The sequence below is a fragment of the Erigeron canadensis genome, chromosome 8 (genome assembly GCF_010389155.1).
Source record: "Erigeron canadensis isolate Cc75 chromosome 8, C_canadensis_v1, whole genome shotgun sequence".
NCBI classification, from domain to species: domain Eukaryota; kingdom Viridiplantae; phylum Streptophyta; class Magnoliopsida; order Asterales; family Asteraceae; genus Erigeron; species Erigeron canadensis.
Genome location: NC_057768.1, coordinates 4,325,315 through 4,345,457, shown reverse-complemented (window position 1 = coordinate 4,345,457; position 20,143 = coordinate 4,325,315). Strand labels below are relative to the sequence as shown.

General features: G+C 33.5%; 1 protein-coding gene, 1 long non-coding RNA gene and 1 pseudogene across 2 annotated transcripts; 2 read left to right on the top strand and 1 right to left on the bottom strand.

The window, feature by feature from the left end:
* The first annotated feature begins 1,321 nt into the window (after positions 1-1,321).
* LOC122610125 lies at positions 1,322-14,307 on the top strand (annotated as a pseudogene).
* On the bottom strand, positions 7,184-7,473 carry LOC122611311. The gene is made up of 2 exons (XR_006325503.1): positions 7,424-7,473; positions 7,184-7,339 (listed from the first exon to the last, which is right to left on the bottom strand). It is a non-coding gene; the product is annotated as an uncharacterized LOC122611311 (long non-coding RNA).
* Positions 14,308-15,417: 1,110 nt separating the features above from the next.
* On the top strand, positions 15,418-16,029 carry LOC122610124. The gene has a single exon (XM_043783119.1). It carries the CDS (start codon positions 15,418-15,420, stop codon positions 16,027-16,029), a length of 612 nt encoding a protein of 203 aa, XP_043639054.1.
* Positions 16,030-20,143: the final 4,114 nt, after the last annotated feature.

Genomic DNA, 20,143 nt, shown 5'->3' with positions numbered 1-20,143 from the left:
TCCTTTCATAAATTGTATTCGGGATGGAGTTTCCAGAGTTTCTAATCAGTGACAGATCCAATATTCAAAATCACGTGTGTACAAAGTACTTATGGGTATGACTGTGTTAAACGAATCTGTCAAACGGTCTATCTTGGTCCTAAGTTTCTAATTACCTTATGCCCTTTATTATTTCGATCACTCCTGACCCGACCTGGCATAATTAGACCGTTTAACAAACTCGTTATACCCATAAGTAATTTGGACATACGTGATTTGGAAACGTAGATCCGTCACTTATTAGAAACTTCGAAAACTTTATCCGTAAGTTATACAATGCATCAAAAGGATTTTCACCAAGCCATCAAGATCTTGGGATGTCAATTTACCACCACCTTCTACTTCTTTCGTCTTTACATCATGATGGTGGCTTAAGAGGTTGCGTATAAACATGAGAAGAGTCGAAGATCGGCTAAGATTGTGAAGTTGCCCGCCTCACCGTTTCTCAAAAACTCCCCTCAGGAATCAATTCTGCCAAAACACTACTTCAAAAGTATCCCAACCATGAAGAAACATATTATCACATTGAACTCGGTTTGGGGTTCCATGAAGTCGCTACTTGTGTTAGAATTGCAATGTAGGTTTGTAATCTCCATAGAAACGGATGGCGGAAAACGATGATTAGTGATGGTGGTCTCATTAGCATTCAATCCTCGATTAGATCTCGTTTGGTTAACAAGGATTTATATTATAATATATTATATATGCTAACTAAATTAGTCATAACCGAACATGTTTCATCCATGCGTGTGGTCTTTTTATAATTGTATGTTAGGATAAATATTTATCAGGTGGAAGAGCATATATTTCTTTGGGATGATATTTACCACTCATCATAAGTGCCAAAGGCATATATATTGTTCAAGTAGATGTATCTTCATATTTCACTATAGCTAATTTTTAGTAACATGTTTGTATATCAGATATAAAACTTTCCGATTTGAATTAGAACTTCATGACACGTGGTAAATTTAGCAAATTATCTTATGAATAAATGGAGGTTAGCACAAATGAAACCTAATATGGGATCTACTCATAAGGAAATGGTAACATCAGGTCGAACTCTTGAAGATTATGAGCTTTGCTTATATAATATAGATACTATTAGTTATCTATTTTTGTTTAAGAACATTCGAATAATAACTCATGACTAAATACATGTTTTTCGACAGTAAATTGAATAGGACCACAATGGTGGATAAGTAATTTTCCTTTCTTTTGATATATAAACATATTGATAATAAGGATTTACCCCGAGTTATCTTCATACTGCACATAAGTGATGACTCGATTTTCACCTCTAGACAATGTTTTCAAGCCGACCGGATTCGGTCGAACCGCGGTTGAACGTTTATCATCAAAAAAAGCCGGTTTGATAGACCTTGGTTGGATAGCGGATGATGAACAGGCATAAGCCGGATGAATTGGGAGGCTGGAGAAACTGGACCGGTATTCGAACCGGTGTGAACCATGTCAAAGATAGTTGAAGTATTTTTTTTGTTTATCGAACAAAACTCTGTCATCAGACATTGGTGAAGCTCATGCACCGTCGTCACCGTTCTGTCGTCTTCAAACCTCATGTCACCGGTTGGAATGGATCTTGTTGAAAAGTCGTCGTGAATCCGATTAGAAAAGACTGTGGTGATCGAAGTAGATTGGTTAATGATGTCATATTTGCAATCGGATTTGCAATATAAGTGACTGAGAGATAAAAGATATGAAATGTGAGATATTGCATATAAAAACTTAAAGGTTGAAGAAAATCTTGGAAACAGTGAGATGGAAAGGAAGCTGGATATAACTTTAATCCATAAATTTCCAATTAATATTTCCAAGTTTTATTTATTCGTTTTTAATTCAACAAAACCTCTAAAGGTAAACTCCCATTAGTGCAGTACTTACTTTCATTTTTAAAAAATGGAACTATATTTTTTATAAAATGTAACATAAAATGAATAAATTAAAAAAAAAAATATATATATATATATATATATCAAAGAAAGTAGTACACTATAATAAAAATGTGAGATATTGTGGTGATTATATAAGTAATTGAGTCGAGTATAAAAAGATAGATATTTTTGTAAGGAAATAAGTGTAGGTAATAGTATTTGGTATAACAAGTAAGCTATATACTATATATATATATATATATATATATGTATAAATCCGGTCCGATTTCGGTCTAACTAATCCGACCGCTCTGACTCCGGTTCAGTGTCCTGTCCGGTTTCCAAAACATTGTCTCTAGATAAACATACACTGGTGAAACATTTGCGGACCACATTTGGAGAAGTTGTAGGAGTCATGGGGATGGAACAAATGATGCACCAGCACTTCATGAAGCAGACATCGAGCTTGCAATGGGCATTCCTGGAACTGAAGTGCGTTCGCAAGCTTTTATTGGAGTTTACCTTATAAATGCATAGTCAATACAGTTAAGTTTTGATGTATTTTCCACCTAACTTTAGGTAGCCAAAGAGAGTGAAGATGTTATAATTTTGGATGATAATTTCTCCACAATCGTAACTGTTGCCAAATGGCCTGTCTACGTTAACATTAAAAAATTTGTACAATTTTAGCTGACTGTCAACATTGTTGCTTTAATGGTCAACTTCACCTCAACCAGGGATGGTTGCTGTTTCGTGACCGAGATTGCAAAGGAGAGAATGTGTATGTACTATGAACGACTTCTGTATGTTGCTGTGTATATTTTCCAAGACGTGATCGGTCCTTATATACATACAAAATTGTAACTCATATAATTAATTAGCAATAATGGTGATTGAATTTCAGGAGTTACAAGACTGGGTCGGTTTTTCGACGAGTCAAAAGCTTATTCTAGATCCTTCTTAAACGGGTCAAAAACCGGTCGGTTTTTCGACCAGTCGCAGCAAAAAGGAGCCCTGCACGGGGCCCAATTTTTCGAGTTGCATTCGTGTCCGCAGGTTGCACGTACACGCATTGGTTTAGAGAATTTTGACCCAAAAACTCATTTTCTGCACCCCTGCGCGCGGGTAGGAGCCAGAGTAAAACATAACACAAGATCTTGATATAGCTTAGAAACTTCCACTTATAAACTAGTGAAAGTTTAGATCCCACACCAATGTGGGACAAATGTTTTTCAACTCCAACTTATGCACCAAACACACAACTTTGAGACTCGATATCTCATTCACCTTTAAACTAATTTGGACACATCTTAGTTTGTTGCGTAGCCTTGGCCAGAGACTACAAAACACACTAAACGGTTTTCGATGCATGTCACATACCATATATTTATTGATGTCCAAAGTGCTGGAAAAACGCATTTTCCCAACAATTATAAATATAACTAATATAAAGTTCCTGACATGGAATTCCCCTCAAGTTGTGATGCCATTTTATATGTTTTTTAGCCATAGAAGCTTTGATATCCTGGAAGGATGTTGAAACTCACCGTGGTATTAACTATAACCAACGCAGGCCAGGTGATTTTATCCTTACTTTTCTTCATATATGTAGGTAAGGGTAACAGTTGTAATCTGTTGTTTGGCCTAGCCTAATCCCGGTTCAGGCTGACCCATTGAAACTCTCATCTAAGGCCTTTATTGTTTTACTTAATTTCTGAAGTTGTTGAGTTGTGAGGAGAATCGAGATTGGTGTCAATGTATGCTACAATCTTTTTGCAGTAAAAATCTAACAATAGGGATGTTATTACAAGTTAATTTATGTAAAGTGGATTTATGTATGGCAGGGGTATTGGTCTCATACTTTAAGTACCTGATCAAATAGCATTTTAGTTTCGAGGAATGGCTCACATTTTGGTTTCTATTTTTGTATTTAAATTGTGGCCCCAGTTGGAGTTGCCATGTTTTAGAAACATCAATTTGATGGGATTTCACTTTTGTGGTCATATGTGGTTTGACTATGTAGTTAAGTGTCCTACACACATTTCGATTGCTTTAGGTTTGATAAGGTCTTCATTTGCATGTTATTAAATGCATCTTGCATTTTTGGACCAAATAGTTGGTACACATACGTGTAAGCAGACGAAGCCTTACAAAGAAAAATGCAAGAAACAGTATTGAATGCTCCCTGCAAATTTAGTATTACTGGAATTTATTGCATTAATTATAATGAGTCAATCAATGGCCTTAAAGAATAAGTGTTTTTTTTTAAAGGTGAATTTCGCTATAAATTTCGTGTCGTGATTCAACAACGGGGTCTAACATACGCTGTCTTAACCGCAACAGTGTTAAAAAGCTCCCTCGAATTATGCTCTTTGTACAATGCATGGTCAACGGTCAAAATCCTGGACATGAATGTGAATGATGGACATCAATATAGTTCTCTTGACCTTTCGTCTTTGTTTCTCCTTTTTATCATCGTTTTTGTGGAATTAAATTGGGCTTTGTCTCTTTGTATGTTTAGGTATGCAACACTAGAGCGATACTGGGTCATCACTGCCACCATTGGCCGGGGTTTGAATTGTTGTTGCTCAGGGAGGAGGGAGTGGTCACGGGGAAAGGGTTTCCTCAAGCGGGGCCGCGCGGGCACACCGCCGCCACCTTTTTACCGATGGAGAAAGAGGGTTGAAATCGGTGTTCTTCCCCGATCCGGTGAAACGAAGAGAGAGGAGAGAAGGAGGAGAGAGAGAGAGAGCTGAAAGAGGGGCTCTGATTGGCTTTAAAAAAGTGAAGGACCACAATAATATTTTTTTTTCTTAATTACTCATCCATGGAGGGTATATATATGTAATATATGTATGTATAAGTATGAAGAAGAAAAGAAGCATCATCCTCGATCTGTTCTATTTTTTAATTATTTTTATTTATTGTTAATTACAATTTAGTCCCTGTAAACTATATCTTTTTACATATCAACCCCTGTAAACTATTTGTTTATTTATGTTATTTACATATCAGTCTTTGCACTTTCTTTTTTTATATTATTGTGTATATATATATATGTTTTTAGATGAAAATAGATGAAAAATAAATAAAATGGTATTAAAAATAAATGAAAAAGAAATGATGAGGTGGAGATTGGCGGAAGATGAGAGAAAGTAGCGCCAGTGATTTGAGAAAGATGGGGGAAGAATAGAGAAAAATGATGTGTCAAACTTTTATTGATTAGTGTTGGGGAAGAGAAATGACCACTTCCTCTCCTCACAATTGCACTTTTAATAATAAACTTTTGACCCTTTTGATTTCATCATCAAACTTTAGTTTTTTCACTTTTTTGCTCTACCAAGTTTTAATATATTTTTGCCTCTTGTGTTTTCTCACCATTAAATTTTAGACTCTTTCACTTTCAAGTTTCAATACTAAACTTTTTTTTTGTTGAACAGCAATACCTAAACTACATTTGTATTTTTGGATTTTCACCACCAAAATTTTAACCTTTTTACTTTTACCATCAAACTTTATCGCTTTCTAATTTTTGTCAAGTAACATCGTAAAATATTAAGTAATATCTTGAGTTTAAGTCTTTAAAATATTAAGTAATATCTTGAGTTTAAGTCTTAAGATACAATTTTATTGAATTATAATAAGCAACTTTGACTAAATATGACATTTCTAATAAAATGTTGCTATGGGATAAATTGTAATCTCATTAAAGGCGAGCCTAATGAACAGTGTCACGTGTCACGTGACACTATTCTATTGGTCCACCTGTACCCCACGTTTTTTTTCAGATTTTGTCATATCGGATTCCGTTAAGATTATTTTTCGTTCGGTTTTTCTTGGTTTCCTACATAATGTTTTTTGTTTTTGTGTTTTCTTTCTATTGGTTCACCTATACCCCACGTTTTTTCGGATTTTTCCATATCGGATCCCGTTAAGGTTATTTTTCTTTCGGTTTTTGTTGGTTTATTACATACTCCCTCTGTCTCATTTTAGTTGTCGTGTTGACCAACTTTGACCGTAAATAATTTTGTTTGTGTCATGTAACACTTAATATAAAATATATGAATGGATTGAGTTTTTAATGTACTTTTCGTCCATATAAGTTTCATCAACTAACATATAGTACTGTTTTTTCCCAGATTTTGCCATATCGGATTCCGTTAAGGTTATTTTTCGTTCGGATTTTCTTGGTTTCCTACATAGTTTTTTTTGCTTTTGTGTTTTCTTTCTATTGGTCCACCTATACCCCGCGTTTTTTCAGATTTTGCCATATTAGATCCCGTTAAGGTTATTTTTCTTTCGATTTTTGTTGGTTTATTACATACAGTAGTTTTTTTGCTTTTGTGTTTTCTTTCTATTGGTTCATCGTATACCCCACATCACTATTTAGATTTTGCTATTTTGGATCCCGTTTGGGGTTTTTTCTTGGTGTTTATCATAGTTTTTTGGCTTTTGTGTTCTCAATTAATATATTGGAAACTTTTACTCAATATTTTATTTTTCCTTTGTTATTTTTATTTTCGTTAAGGTTATTTAACTTTCGGTTTTTCTTGGTTTTTTATAACTTTTTTTTCTTCTTATATGATCTCTTTTATTGGTTTATCATATACCCTGCATCACTATTTAGATTCTGACATTACGGATCCCGTTTGGAGTTTTTTCTTTCGATTTTTTTTTTGGCATGTTTATCAATAGTAACCATGCTTATTAAAACTTGACACGTGGCATCAGTTATAAAGTGACACATCGCACGTTTCTTATAGATTGGATTTTGCCACATTGCATCCTGTTCGGATTTTGTCACGTCTTTTTTTTATATATACTTTTAGTTTTGTTTTTCCTTTTCGAATTTTTTATTACGGGTTACTTCTTTTGTTTTTTTCACACTTTTTATTTGTCATTCAACCTTATTGTGATACACCCCGTACCACTACTTGCATTTTGCTATATCGCATCCGCTTGAATTTTGAATTAATATATTGATATTTTTGTTATATCACATCCCGTTCGGGTTTCTACTATGGGTTACGTTTTAGTTTCTTGCATACTTTTAAACAAACATATTAATGACAAAATTATTTCTAATTAAACGGTCAAAAATTCACGGCATATATACTAAAATAACGAACTGTTTCAACAAGGGAATTGAGACCCCGCAACAAAATTTTCTAGTTCACATGGAAGGACAATGTATAATTAGAGTTTATTTCGTGTGCTTAGTCGACCCTACCAACCAATAAGACGCTTACAAATGTCGTAAAGCAATAGAATGGAATAATCGACGATTTAACATGACCGAGTGCTATGGGACACATGGCTACTAAAAATGTTAAGCTCATGGCCTAGTCATATCTGAACTCTTAAGATCGTTCCTTCATGCCTTCTTTGAATTCGAAAAGTCTAAATAACTAAAATGAAACCTCATCATCATCGTATTAATAAAAATAAGTAAAAGGATGGGCTCAAGATGGTTTCAGAAACATGGTAAATACCTTGGATCCATAGCTCTAAAAAAATGTATGAGGCAAGTGGTTTCAGAAACATTATACTTAGAGGTGGTTGTGGTAGGTAGTTGACGGTAGTTGACGACAAAATCAATGGCGGTTCTACACTGAAGTTGGTGGGACAAAGGACCTCCCTTAATGGCGATGGTGCGACGGAGAAACGCATCGACGGTGTTGAGTCGGATATTGATAGTCGTGGTTGTGGTGGTGGGTGACCGACAGCTGAAACTTTTCCAAAAAAACATCTGGTTTTGCATTTGTGTAAGTTTCAAGAATACCAACAAAACATCCAATAAGTTTGACAATATCTAAGGGTTTTTCTTGCGATGAGATCTGAAGTAGTTTTTTGTATCTCTCCGATCGATGGCGACGCCCACCTTCACCTCCCCATTTAGATTTCCCTATCCAATCGGAGGTGAGAAGCAACAACAATAGATGGTGGGTGGATTTGATGGTCGAGCGAAGTTGTTCCAACTTGAAGTAAGAAAAAGATAAACATTGGCAGTGGTGTTGGTTTTTCTTGGTGGGGACCAAAAGATTGAAGAAACAAGTGGTAGACATCTTTCTAACATATGCACACGACTTTTCTAATTTTACAAAAGATGATGATATTCCCTTATATTTTTGGATTAAACAATAAGCACTTTCGTACTTTTTTTTGGATTAAGCATCTCGAGAATGCTTACGGGTTTGATCTTTGAGAATTGCACGAATACTTTATTTTCGCATTGGTAGACCATACGCAAAGAAATCAAAGGGAAGAGTTTTTAGCGTTTAAGAGGTGTTTTCATACAATGAACATATTAATACTTATTACTTTTAACTTTCTACATTCACTATTTTTTTGGTTTTGTAGAGGTTTAGTTGTCAGGCTCATATTTCTAAATGAGAGTGACACATCAATCCTTGGAATTAGGTGACCAATGATTTTAGGACACAATATGAGGATATAGTAAAATCGAATCAAAGAGCTCTGATCATTGAGGGAAGTTCTCAATCATAATTTTCATATATCTTTTACTCACAAACACACTTAGATAATTCCTTTCGTTTAGTTTTAATTATTATTAGCAACATGTTAGTCTGGCTAAACTTATTAAATAACCTTATAGATACTCATCTTATCGAAGCATGATACAATGGAGCATACAAGTATGTTTGATTGGGCATATGAAACTCACATTGTAGACCTATTGGAAAATCCAAGGTATGACACATAGCTAATCCTTATTGATTTGTATGTAAATAAAAAGAACAGAAAATTACTTATCCACCATTATAGACCTATTGAATTTATTGTCAATGCATTCAGTTATAAATTACTATCTAAATAATCTTAAACAAAAATACATAAGTAAAAATATTGATATTATATAAGCAAAGTTCATAATTTTTAAGAATTTTTAAGAGTTTGACATGATGTTACCATTTCCTTATAATTAGATCCCATTTCAGGTTTCATTTGAGCTAACCTCAATTTATTCATAACATATTTCGCTAATCCACCACGTGTCACAAAGTTCTAATTCAGATCGGGAAGTCCTATATTTGATATACAAACGTGTTATTAAAAATTAGCTATATTGAAATATTTAGATACATTTGGCTAAACAATATATATGCCTTAATGCCTTTGAAACTTATAATGAGTACTATATATCATCCAAAAGGAATATATGCTCTTCGACTTGATAAGATATTTATCCTAACATACGATTATGAATGAACCATACCCAAGGTTGAAAGAGATTTGGCTATGACTAATTTAGTTAACATATGTAATATAATATAATCTCTTGTTAACCAAGCGAGGTCCAATGGAGGATTGAATGCTATGTAGACCCCCATCATTGATCCTGGTTTTACGTCATCTGATCCTATGGAGATTACAAATCTATATTGAGTTTCTAACACAAATAAACGACTTTATGGAACCCTAAACCGAGTTCAATGACGGGTTCAGTGATAATATGTGTAACACCCCACTTCTAAAATCGAATGAAGTGTTATTTTCGAACTTAAAACAATAATACAAGAGCACTAAACGAAATTTTCTCTTATAGTTTTACAATTGTCATAGCCTAAACGATCCTCGACTTTGATCTTCAACAAATCCTTTATGCGCGGAAGCTAGCTAAAAGTCCATTGCTCTATCTTTCTTAAAAACCTGCCGCAGGGAAAGAAAAACTACGGCTGAGCCAATTGCTCAGTGCGCGGATACAGAAATACATATAGTAATTTTCAAAATAGACCAACTGTATTTTTTTTAAACAAATAAAACATTTAACTCGTACAAAAATTTAAAAGATATCTTAACGAACCAAAGTATTATAGACAAACTTTAAATAAACACATATTAGTGCTAAACAAATTTTAATCATACGATCAAAACAATATTTTTATATTCTCAAAACATATCAAATATCCAACTTATCAAAAAGCTTACAAAGTTTCATATTTTCAAAGCCAACCGAGATCCTACAACAAAACAAAATGCATACATTTACATATCGAATCACAAGGATCGATAAAACAAATGCCAAATATATGCACAATGTACCTGCAGATCCAAATGTACCCTACAAATGTGAAATGGCGTGTTGGGCACAACACAACCATCCACCCTACCAGAACAGAACCTACAAACTAGAGTCAACTCATATGCCTCCAAAAACATAAAGGCAATGCTTTTATAGCACACCTACAAACGGAGACGCCGTAACCAATCACACTACCACGGAAGTGTCACACCATTGGTGCCCCCAATAATGTGCCTGTAGTACCCCTACAGGTGGTTAGCTCGGGGTTTTCATATCATATTCTCATATACCAAAACAACTTTTCAAAAGATAGCTTTTCAAAGATAATCTTATCGTATAATGTTTCAAAAGCGTTCATAGTTAGAATAAAAAAAAGTCCACTTATACACAGATTATGATAAGAACTCTTTTGCACATATAATATCTCTAAAAATCAGAATTTATATATATCTTTTAAATCGTAACTAACATATTAAGGAATTAAACAAAACAGTTTTGAGGCCATAAAAGACATACCAAAATCACTTTAACAACATAGTAACGCGGAAGGAACAAACGGAATTCAAATCATAATTTTGATATATATACATATATATTCGTACAAGTTTAAAACAAAAATTCGTACCTTTATATATATATATATAATATAAACAAAGTTTAAAACTAGAATCCATACTATTATATAACGAACAAAGTTTAAAACCAGAATCCGTACCTCAATAAAGATCTAAAGATTTAGAGTCGAACAATCCACCACATGCACAACAAAAATCTTATAAATCGTTGAAACCCGTACCGACGTGCTATACATGACATATAACCCATCGACCCGCTTCTTCTTATTTGTATACAAGAATAGTTAATTTAAACACCTTAATTTTATTTTCTTTTCTTTAATTTTCTCGGTGGACCTCCATACATTAGCTAAATAAACATATGCTCCGTAATATATCTTGTGTCATTTATCTCCACAGTTGTTCTATTCTTGACGTCAAACATGTATATATATACTAGTAACTTATTAGACTCCATATACAAAACTATCACTTCAGGCTTATTCGTATACATATATAATTAGGATTTCTACTAACTAAGTGTGATATATCTTCTATAATAATAATAATGATAACTCCATCAAAATCGCTTGTCAAACGTCCCTTACGACCTTACGTATGGTGATAGAAATATAACAAATTCCCCTACATACACATATTCTAATAGCAAATTGCATAACCCATATTTTATATACTTCTTTTTGTTTTTATTAATTTAAACCATACAAGAACAATATTCTATCAATATAAACTAAGCTTCAACTTGTGGAACTTAAATATAATTTCATTTAAGTCCAAAAATTAGAATTACTAAAACTTATAAAAAAAAAAAAAAAAAAACACTTCTTCATTCTAATATGCAAACATGATCTATTGCTTTAAACCTTTAGCCTGGACAATTTTTAATTCGAAGCTTAACTATATTTAGTATTTGTTTATTAAAAATCCGGGGTATTACAATATGTCTCTTCATGGTTGGAATACTTTCAGAGTAGTATTTTGGCAGAATCGAGTGCCGAGGGTAGTTTTTGAGAATTAGTGGGGTGTGAAACTTCACAAATCCCGTCCGACCTTGAAGTTTTCTCAGGTTTATACGCAACATCTTGAACGATCGTTATGAAGTAAATGCAAAAGAAGTAGGTTGTGGTGTTAAATTGACATCTCAAAGATTTTGAATGGTTTGGTAAAAATACTTTCATGCATTGTATTCCGGATGAAGTTTCCAAAGTTTCTAACTAGTGACCTAGGATTACGTGTGTCCAAAGTACTCCTGGCTATGACTGTGTTAATTGAGTTTGTTAAAAGGTCGATACCTGGTCCAAAGTTTCTAATTACCTTATGCCCTTTATTAATTCGACCGCTCTTGAGCCGACTTGACATAATTAGACCGTTTAACAAACTCGTTATACTCATAAGTAATTTGGACATACGTCATTATGAATCCTAGATTCGCCACTAATTAAAAACTTTGGAAACTCCATTCGTAAGTTATACAATGCATCAAAAGGATTTTTACCAAGCCATCAAGATCTTGGGATGTCAATTTAACACCACCTTCTACTTCTTTCGTCTTTATATCATGATAGTGGTTTAGGATGTTGCGTATAAACATGGGAAGACTCGAAGGTCGGCTAGGATTGTGAAGTTACACGCCTTATCGTTTCTCAAAAACTCCCCTCGGATACCATGAAGAGCTTATGCCAAAACACTACTCCGAAAGTATCCCAACCATGAAGAGATATATAATTATCACGAAGACCGTCATTGAACTCGGTTTGGGGAAAGTCGCTTACTTGTGTTTAAAAATGAATGTAGATTTGTAATCTCCATAGAAACGGACGGCGGAAAACCAGGGATAGTGATGGTAGTCTCAATAGCATTCAATCCTCAATTAGACCTCGCTTGATTAACAAGGATTTATGTATATTATATTATAATATATTATATATGCTAACTAAATTAGTCATAATCAAACCTCTTTCACCCCTGGGTGTGTTTCTTTCATAATCGCATGTTAGGATGAATATTTATGAGGTGGAGAGCATATATTCCTTTTAAATGATATAGACTACGCATCTTAAGTGTCAAAGGCATTTAGTTTAGCTAGATGTATCTTCATATTTCACTATAGCTAATTTTTAGTAACATGTTTGTATATCAAATATAAGACTTTCTAATCTGAATTAGAACTTTGTGACGTGTGGTGGATTTAGCAAAATATCTTATGGATAATATGAGGTTAGCTTAAATGAAACCTGATATGGGATCTAACCATAAAGAAACGGTAACATCAGGTCAAACTTTTGAAGATTATGAGCTTTGCTTATATAATATCAATATTATTAGTTATGTATTTTTGTTTAAGAACATTATGGTCGATAAGTAATTTTCTTTTCTTTCGATAATTGATATACAAACATGTTACTCTTGATAACAAGGATTTACTTGACTTATCTTCATAGTGCACATAAGTGATGACTTGATCTTCAACGGTAGACAATGTTTTCAAACCGGCCGGTTACTGCAGTCCAACGTGTATTTTCTAAAAATCTGGTTCGATAGACCCCGGTTGGATAGCGGATAATGAACCGGCATGAGCTAGACAAACCGGGAGGCTGGCGGAATTCAGTGTGAACCGGGTCAAAGATAGTCGAAGTAATTTTTTTTTGTTTATCAAACAAAACTGAGTCGACAGACAGTGGTAAAGCTCATGTCACCGTCATCACCGTTCTGTCGTCTTCAAACCTCATGTCACCGGTGTGGAATGGATCTTGTTCAAAAGCCGTTGTGAACCTCATCAGAAAAGACTGTGGTGATCGAAGCAGATTGGTTAACGATGTCGTATTTGTAATATCAGTAACTGAGAGATGAAAGATAAGAGATGTGGAATATTGGATATAACAGTGAAAGGTTGAAGAAAGTCTTGTAGCAGTCACGGGTGATGGAACAAATGATGCACCAGCACTTCATGAAGCATATATCGAGCTTGCAATGGGCATTGCTGAAACTGAAGTGCGTTCGCAAGCTTTTATTGCACTTTTACCTTATAAATGCATAGTCGATACAGTTAAGTTCTGATGTAATTTCCACCGAACTTCAGTTAGCCAAAGAGAGTGCAGATGTTATCATTCTGGATGATAATTTCTCCACAATTGTGACTGTTGCCACATGGGGACCATCAGTCTACGTTAATGTTGAAAATTTTGTACAATTTCAGCTGACTGTCAACATTGTGCTTTGATGGTCAACTTCACCTCAGCTTGTTTGACAGGTAAAATACAATCACTTCTTCATACTTCATAACTTGGTCATCTAATTGACTTTTTTTTGTTTCTACTTCAGGGAGCACTCCCCTGACAGCTGTTTAACTGTTGTGGGTGAAGATGATCATGGATACACTGGGAGCATTAGCACTAGCTACTGAGCCTCCAAATGATGTGCTAATGAAAAGGACTCCGGTAGGAAGGCAAGGGAATTTCATTAGCACGTTATGTAGAGGAACATCTTCGGCCGTCTTTGTACCAATTTGTAGTAATATGGTTGCTTCAGTCAACAAGGAAAGCATTTTATGGCCTCATCCTCAACACACTAATATTCAACTCTTTCGTATTTTGTCTAGGTAACTTCTTATGAAAGGACATCCTTTAATTTAATTCTTTTGGTTATTTTAGTGTACTAGCATTCATAGATCGCATTGCTCGTTTTAATGTAATGAGACATTTACAGCTTTTCAATGAGGTTAACGATCTCGAGAAATGGAGAAATGTTAAATTTATAATCTTATTCTTTTATAAGTTGATTGGTTAAGTAGCATTAGTTCCCTTCTAGTTGCTTATTGTATTATTAGTATTGCAAGAGGACTTGCAGTGTTATTTAGAGAGTTAGAGGGACTGATGCTGTACATTTGAAAGAAGATTGAAGAGAAGGGATTGGAGTTGTAATTTGGTTATAGTTGTGTGTATATATACATACACATGCTCAGATTTAGAAAATAACAAATCCTATTCATATACACACATTTTTTTAGTTCGTTTTTATCTTGATATAGATATATATATACAAATATATATATCTTTATCATCTGTAATAATAATTAGCTTTAGTTGATTCTTATTGTAATAGAACAATCAATATTGAGTTGATTGAATCATAATTGATTAGCAGGTATGATTGTTTTGGATTATTGAGTTTGAATCTATTTGAGAATAGATTAGATTTCTGGAAATAGGTTGAGATTATATTTCTGTTCATGGTATCAAAGCGGCGTATGATTTCTAGATCACCGTTCTGATTTATTCATACGATTCGATTTCAGAAACCCTAATTTTTTGAAAAAAAATTAGGGTTTGGGGATTTGTGAGGTTTTCTTGGGCGTTTTGGTTTAATCTTCATTCTCTGAAGGTTATTGTTGCAGATCTGTTCTTCTTCTTTCTAATCGACTAAGTGAATCGATTAGGAGGGGATTTGTGTCTTCCGCTGATTTTCTTCTTTCTAATCGACTAAGTGAATCGATTAGGAGGGGGTTTGTGTTCTTCCTTCATCCGATAGCACTGTTTGTCACTTCTTTCCTTTTCTCTTTATTGTTCCTATTGTTCTTTTTTTTGTTGCTTTTCTCTCGTAAAAACCGCCGTGCTAAACTTGTCTTGATTCCTTGAGGAGTCCTGAATCTGGTCCCTAGTACGGTTGTGGGAGAAAAGATATTTTTCTAAAACTACTTATATATATCTCTATTTTTTTGTTTATCATTCTCTTGTTGTGTGTTGGTTTGTTTGTGTCTTGTGTGTTTATCTGTTTTTGGTGTGTTTGTTAATTAGTTAATTAAGATTAACTGTCTTAGTGTTGTTTGATTATTATCTGGTAATTGATTGATTGAGATTGATTGATTAAAATGGATTTGGAGTATAACCATGGCTATAACTATGAATCTGACAACTCTGATGATAATGTCACTCAAATAAGTAAACTTGATCTAGGAAGTCCTTTGCATTTACATCCTAATGATTCTAGTACTCTGTCTATTGTGTCTATTAAACTAAAAGGAACTGAGAATTATCAAGTGTGGAGTTGTGCTATGATGCTTGCTTTAGAGGCTAAAAATAAAGTTGGTTTTATTGATGATTCTTGTAGAAGGTCTAATGTAGATGAAGTGCTAGGAAAGCAATGGGATAGATGTAATGCTGTGGTTATGTCTTGGATTCTGAATTCTATTTCTGAAGAACTTTATCTTGGTCAAATTTTTTCTAGCAAAGCTTCTCTTGTTTGGCAAGAATTAAAAGATACCTATGATAAAGTAGATGGATCTGTCATTTTTAATCTGCATCATAAAATAAACTCTCTGTGTCAAAATGGAATGCTTCTGTCTGATTACTATCACAAGTTAAATGCTCTTTGGAAACAATTTGATGCTTTAGTTCAACTTCCTAGATGTACTTGCCATGCTGCTCAAGATTTTTCTAAACATACTCAAATGTTAACTAATGCAATTCTTAATGGGACTTGATGATGTTTACATGTCTGTTAGAAGTAACATTTTGACTAAAGATCCCTTACCTGATTTGAAAACTGCTTTTTCTATTCTTTCTAGAGATGAATCACATAGAGGATTAACTACTGTTTCTAATAATAAGTCTCAATCTTCTGCCTTTGTGTCTAAGGTGAATAATAATAGGAACTTTTCTAATTTCAGACCACCTAGAAACAAGTTTAATCAGAATAAAGGTCCTTCTATGGTTTGTGAGCATTGTGGTTTTAATGGTCATACTGTTGAAAAATGTTTCAAGTTAATTGGTTATCCTCCTGAGTTTGGTAAAAAGAAGTCTGCTGGATTTGTGAATAATGGAAAGAAAGTGTCTAGTAATAACATAACTACTTCAAATTCTGCTTCTACTTCTTCTGTTCCTCTTTCTGATGATCAGCTTGCCAGAATCATGGATCTTATTAAAGAAAGTTCTGGTCCTTCTCAATCTGTCAATGCCAATATGGCACGTGTGTTTTTTAACAATAGTAAAATTTTTAACTCAAATTTTAAAAAGATTTTTTGTTCAAATTCAAATTTGCAGTCTAAAAAAAGGCACTCTGGTTGGGTGTCTGATTCAGGGGCTAATCATGACATTACTTTTTCTGACAAAAACTTAGTTGATGTTATTGATGTTTCTCATCTTAAAATTAAAGTTGGTCACCCTAATGGAACCTTTGCCTTTATTACCAAAATTGGTAATCTGCAGATAACTAGTTATTTAACCTTGTTTGAAGTGCTTGTGGTTCCTGAATATTGTGTCAGACTACTTTCTGTGCATAAAGTGGCTAGAGATAGCAAATTCTTGATTGCTTTTGATGAGAATTTGTGTTATGTGATGAAGCAGGGTTTGAATGCAATGACAGTTCTGGGGACTGGTAGGCAACTTGGTGGTTTATATTACATTGTTGAGTGTTTGCAAGGTATATCTAGGAATATTACTTGCAATGTGTCTAAGTCTATTTGGCATTGTAGGTTAGGGCACCCTTCTGACATTGTTCTTGATAAACTACAGTCTGTTTTGAACTTTAAGTCTGATAAGTCTAGTCTTTGTGATATTTGTCTTCAAGCTAAGCAAACCAGAAATGTTTTTTCCTAAAAGTGATCATAACACTTCTTTTCTTGGTCAACTTATTCATCTTGATGTTTGGGGTCCTTATAAGGTCACTAGTAGAGATGGGTTTAAGTATTTTTTGACCATTGTTGATGACTTTACCAGGGCTACTTGGGTATATTTGTTAAAATCTAAAGATGAAGTTCTTGAAAATGTTGTTGTATTTTATAATCTGCTTAAAAATCAATTTAATAAAACCATTAAAACTTTAAGAAGTGATAATGGGACTGAGTTTCTAAATCAAGCTTTTGCTAAGTTCACTGAATTAAATGGCATTGTTCATCAGACTTCTTGTGTTTATACACCTCAACAGAATGGGGTTGTAGAAAGAAAGCATAGACATATTCTAAATGTAGCTAGAGCTCTTATGTTTCAGGGGGGAATTCCTCTTAATCTTTGGTCTGAATGTGTATTAACTGCTACTTATTTGATTAACAGATTACCTTCCTCTGTGCTTAATGGAAAATCACCTTATGAGTTAATCTTTAATCAAATTCCAAATCTCTCTCACTTAAAATCTTTTGGTTGTTTGTGTTTTGCAAAAAATCTTAATAATTTTGATAAATTTACTAGTAGAACAACCAAATGTATTCTGTTAGGATATTCTTCTTCAAAGAAAGGGTATAAACTTTTATCCATTAATGATAGATCTATTTTTTTCTCTAGAGATGTACAATTTTTTGAAACTGTTTTTCCTCTTTAAACTAAATCTAATTCTGTTCAAGAAAAATTTTTAACTGAAAATGAAAATATTTTTAATTTCTTTGAAGATAATGAGTATCCTATCATACCCAATGATGAAGAGAGAGATGTGGGTAAGGCTTCTGATAGTGAAGGTAGCAATGCTTCTCATTCTGGAAGTGTTTCTCAAAACACTACCAATGATAATGCATCTGCAGCAACACTTGAGGATGATAATTATAATCCTGAGGGTATTAATGATATGGATAGTCATGTTTTTCAAAATCCTGAACTTTTTTCTAATGAAAATGACAATCAATTTGTTCAAAATCTTGAAGTAGTTAATGATAATCCTCCAATTGTTGAAGAAAAAATTGTTAGAAGATCTGACAGAACCTCTGTGTTTCCAAATAACAAGTATAAGGATTTTGTTGTTTATTCTAGTAATAAATATGGTTCGGAAAAGTTTGTTATTCTGCCCTACATGCTAATTGTTTAAGTTTTATTTCTGAACTTAATAAAAGTGTTGAACCACAAAGATATAAAGATGCTTGTAAAGAAACACAATGGGTAGAAGCAATAAATAATGAAATGGAAGCTTTACATAGGAATAATACTTGGGAACTTACTGAGTTACCAAAAGGAAGAAATGCTATTGGTTGTAAATGGGTATATAAGATTAAGTATAAGTCTAATGGTGAAATTGAAAGATATAAAGCTAGACTTGTAGCTAAAGGATATAGTCAAAAAGAAGGAGTAGATTTTGATGAAACTTTTTCTCCTATGGTAAAAATGGTTACTGTAAGATGTGTTATTACTCTTGCAGTTCAAAATAATTGGAATCTTTTTCAACTTGACATCAATAATGCTTTTTTGTATGGTGACTTGCATGAAACTGTTTATATGAAACCTCCTGAAGGTTTTTGTGATATAAATGATGCTAGGCTGTGTAAACTTAAGAAATCTTTATATGGTTTGAAACAAGCTCCTAGACAATGGAATGCAAAATTGACTGATGCTTTACTTAGAGATGATTTTATACAAAGTAAGAGTGACTATTCTTTGTTCATAAAAGATAATGGTAACTTGTTTATTGCAGTTTTGGTTTGTGTGGATGATATAACTGTTACTGGAAATAATAATTCTGAAATTGAGAAGTTTAAGCAATATTTAAAAACTCATTTCTAAATCAAAGATTTAGGAGAATTGAAGTATTTTTTAGGCATTGAGGTTGTCAAAACTGAAAATGGGTTATGTTTAAATCAAAGGAAATACTGCTTAGACCTGTTATCTGAATTTGGGTTACTAGCTGGTAAACCTGTTCGTATTCCTTTGGATCCTAATGTTCATTTGTCTAGTGAGGCAAGTGATAATGATCCCATTCTGACTAATGTCACTGAATATCAAAAGTTAATTGGTAAGCTTATTTATCTTACTAATACTAGACCTGATATTGCTTATACTGTGCATTGCTTAAGTCAATTTATGCATAAACCTCTTGCTTCACATTTGAAAGTTGCCTTAAGAGTATTGAGATACTTGAAAGGTGCTCCTGGTAAAGGTATAAGTATTTCCAAGTCTGATTCTGTTAGTCTTGAAGCTCATGTTGATTCTGATTGGGCTAAATGCATTTCTAAATGCATAAACCTCTTGCTTCTACAGAGGGAGAGTACAGAGCAATGGCTGCTGTTACTTGTGAAATTATTTGGGTTCTAAAAATTATGCAGGACTTACATATTTGTAATGTTCTTCCTGTAAAGATATTTTGTGATAATAAATCAGCAATTAAGATTGCTTCCAACCCTGTTTTCCATGAAAGAACCAAACATCTTGAAATTGACTTACATTTTGTAAGAGAAAAGATTTTGGCAGGGGTTATTAAGACTGAGAAAATAGATGCAGCAGATAATATTGTTGATATTCTAATAAAGGGATTGGATCCAACCAGTCATACTGTTTTGTGTCAAAAAATGGGTTTGATCAACTTATTTGAGAATAAAATTAAGGGGGATGTTAAATTTATAATCTTATTCTCTTATAAGTTGATTGGTTAAGTAGCATTAGTTCCCTTCTAGTTGCTTATTGTATGATTAGTATTGCAGGAGGACTTGCAGTGTTATTTAGAGAGTTAGAGGGACTGATGCTGTACATTTGAAAGAAGATTGAAGAGAAGGGACTGGAGTTGTAATTTGGTTATAGTTGTGCGTCTATATACATACACATGCTCATATTTAGAAAATAACAAATCTTATTCATATACACACATATTTTTAGTTCGTTTTTCTCTTGATATATATATATATA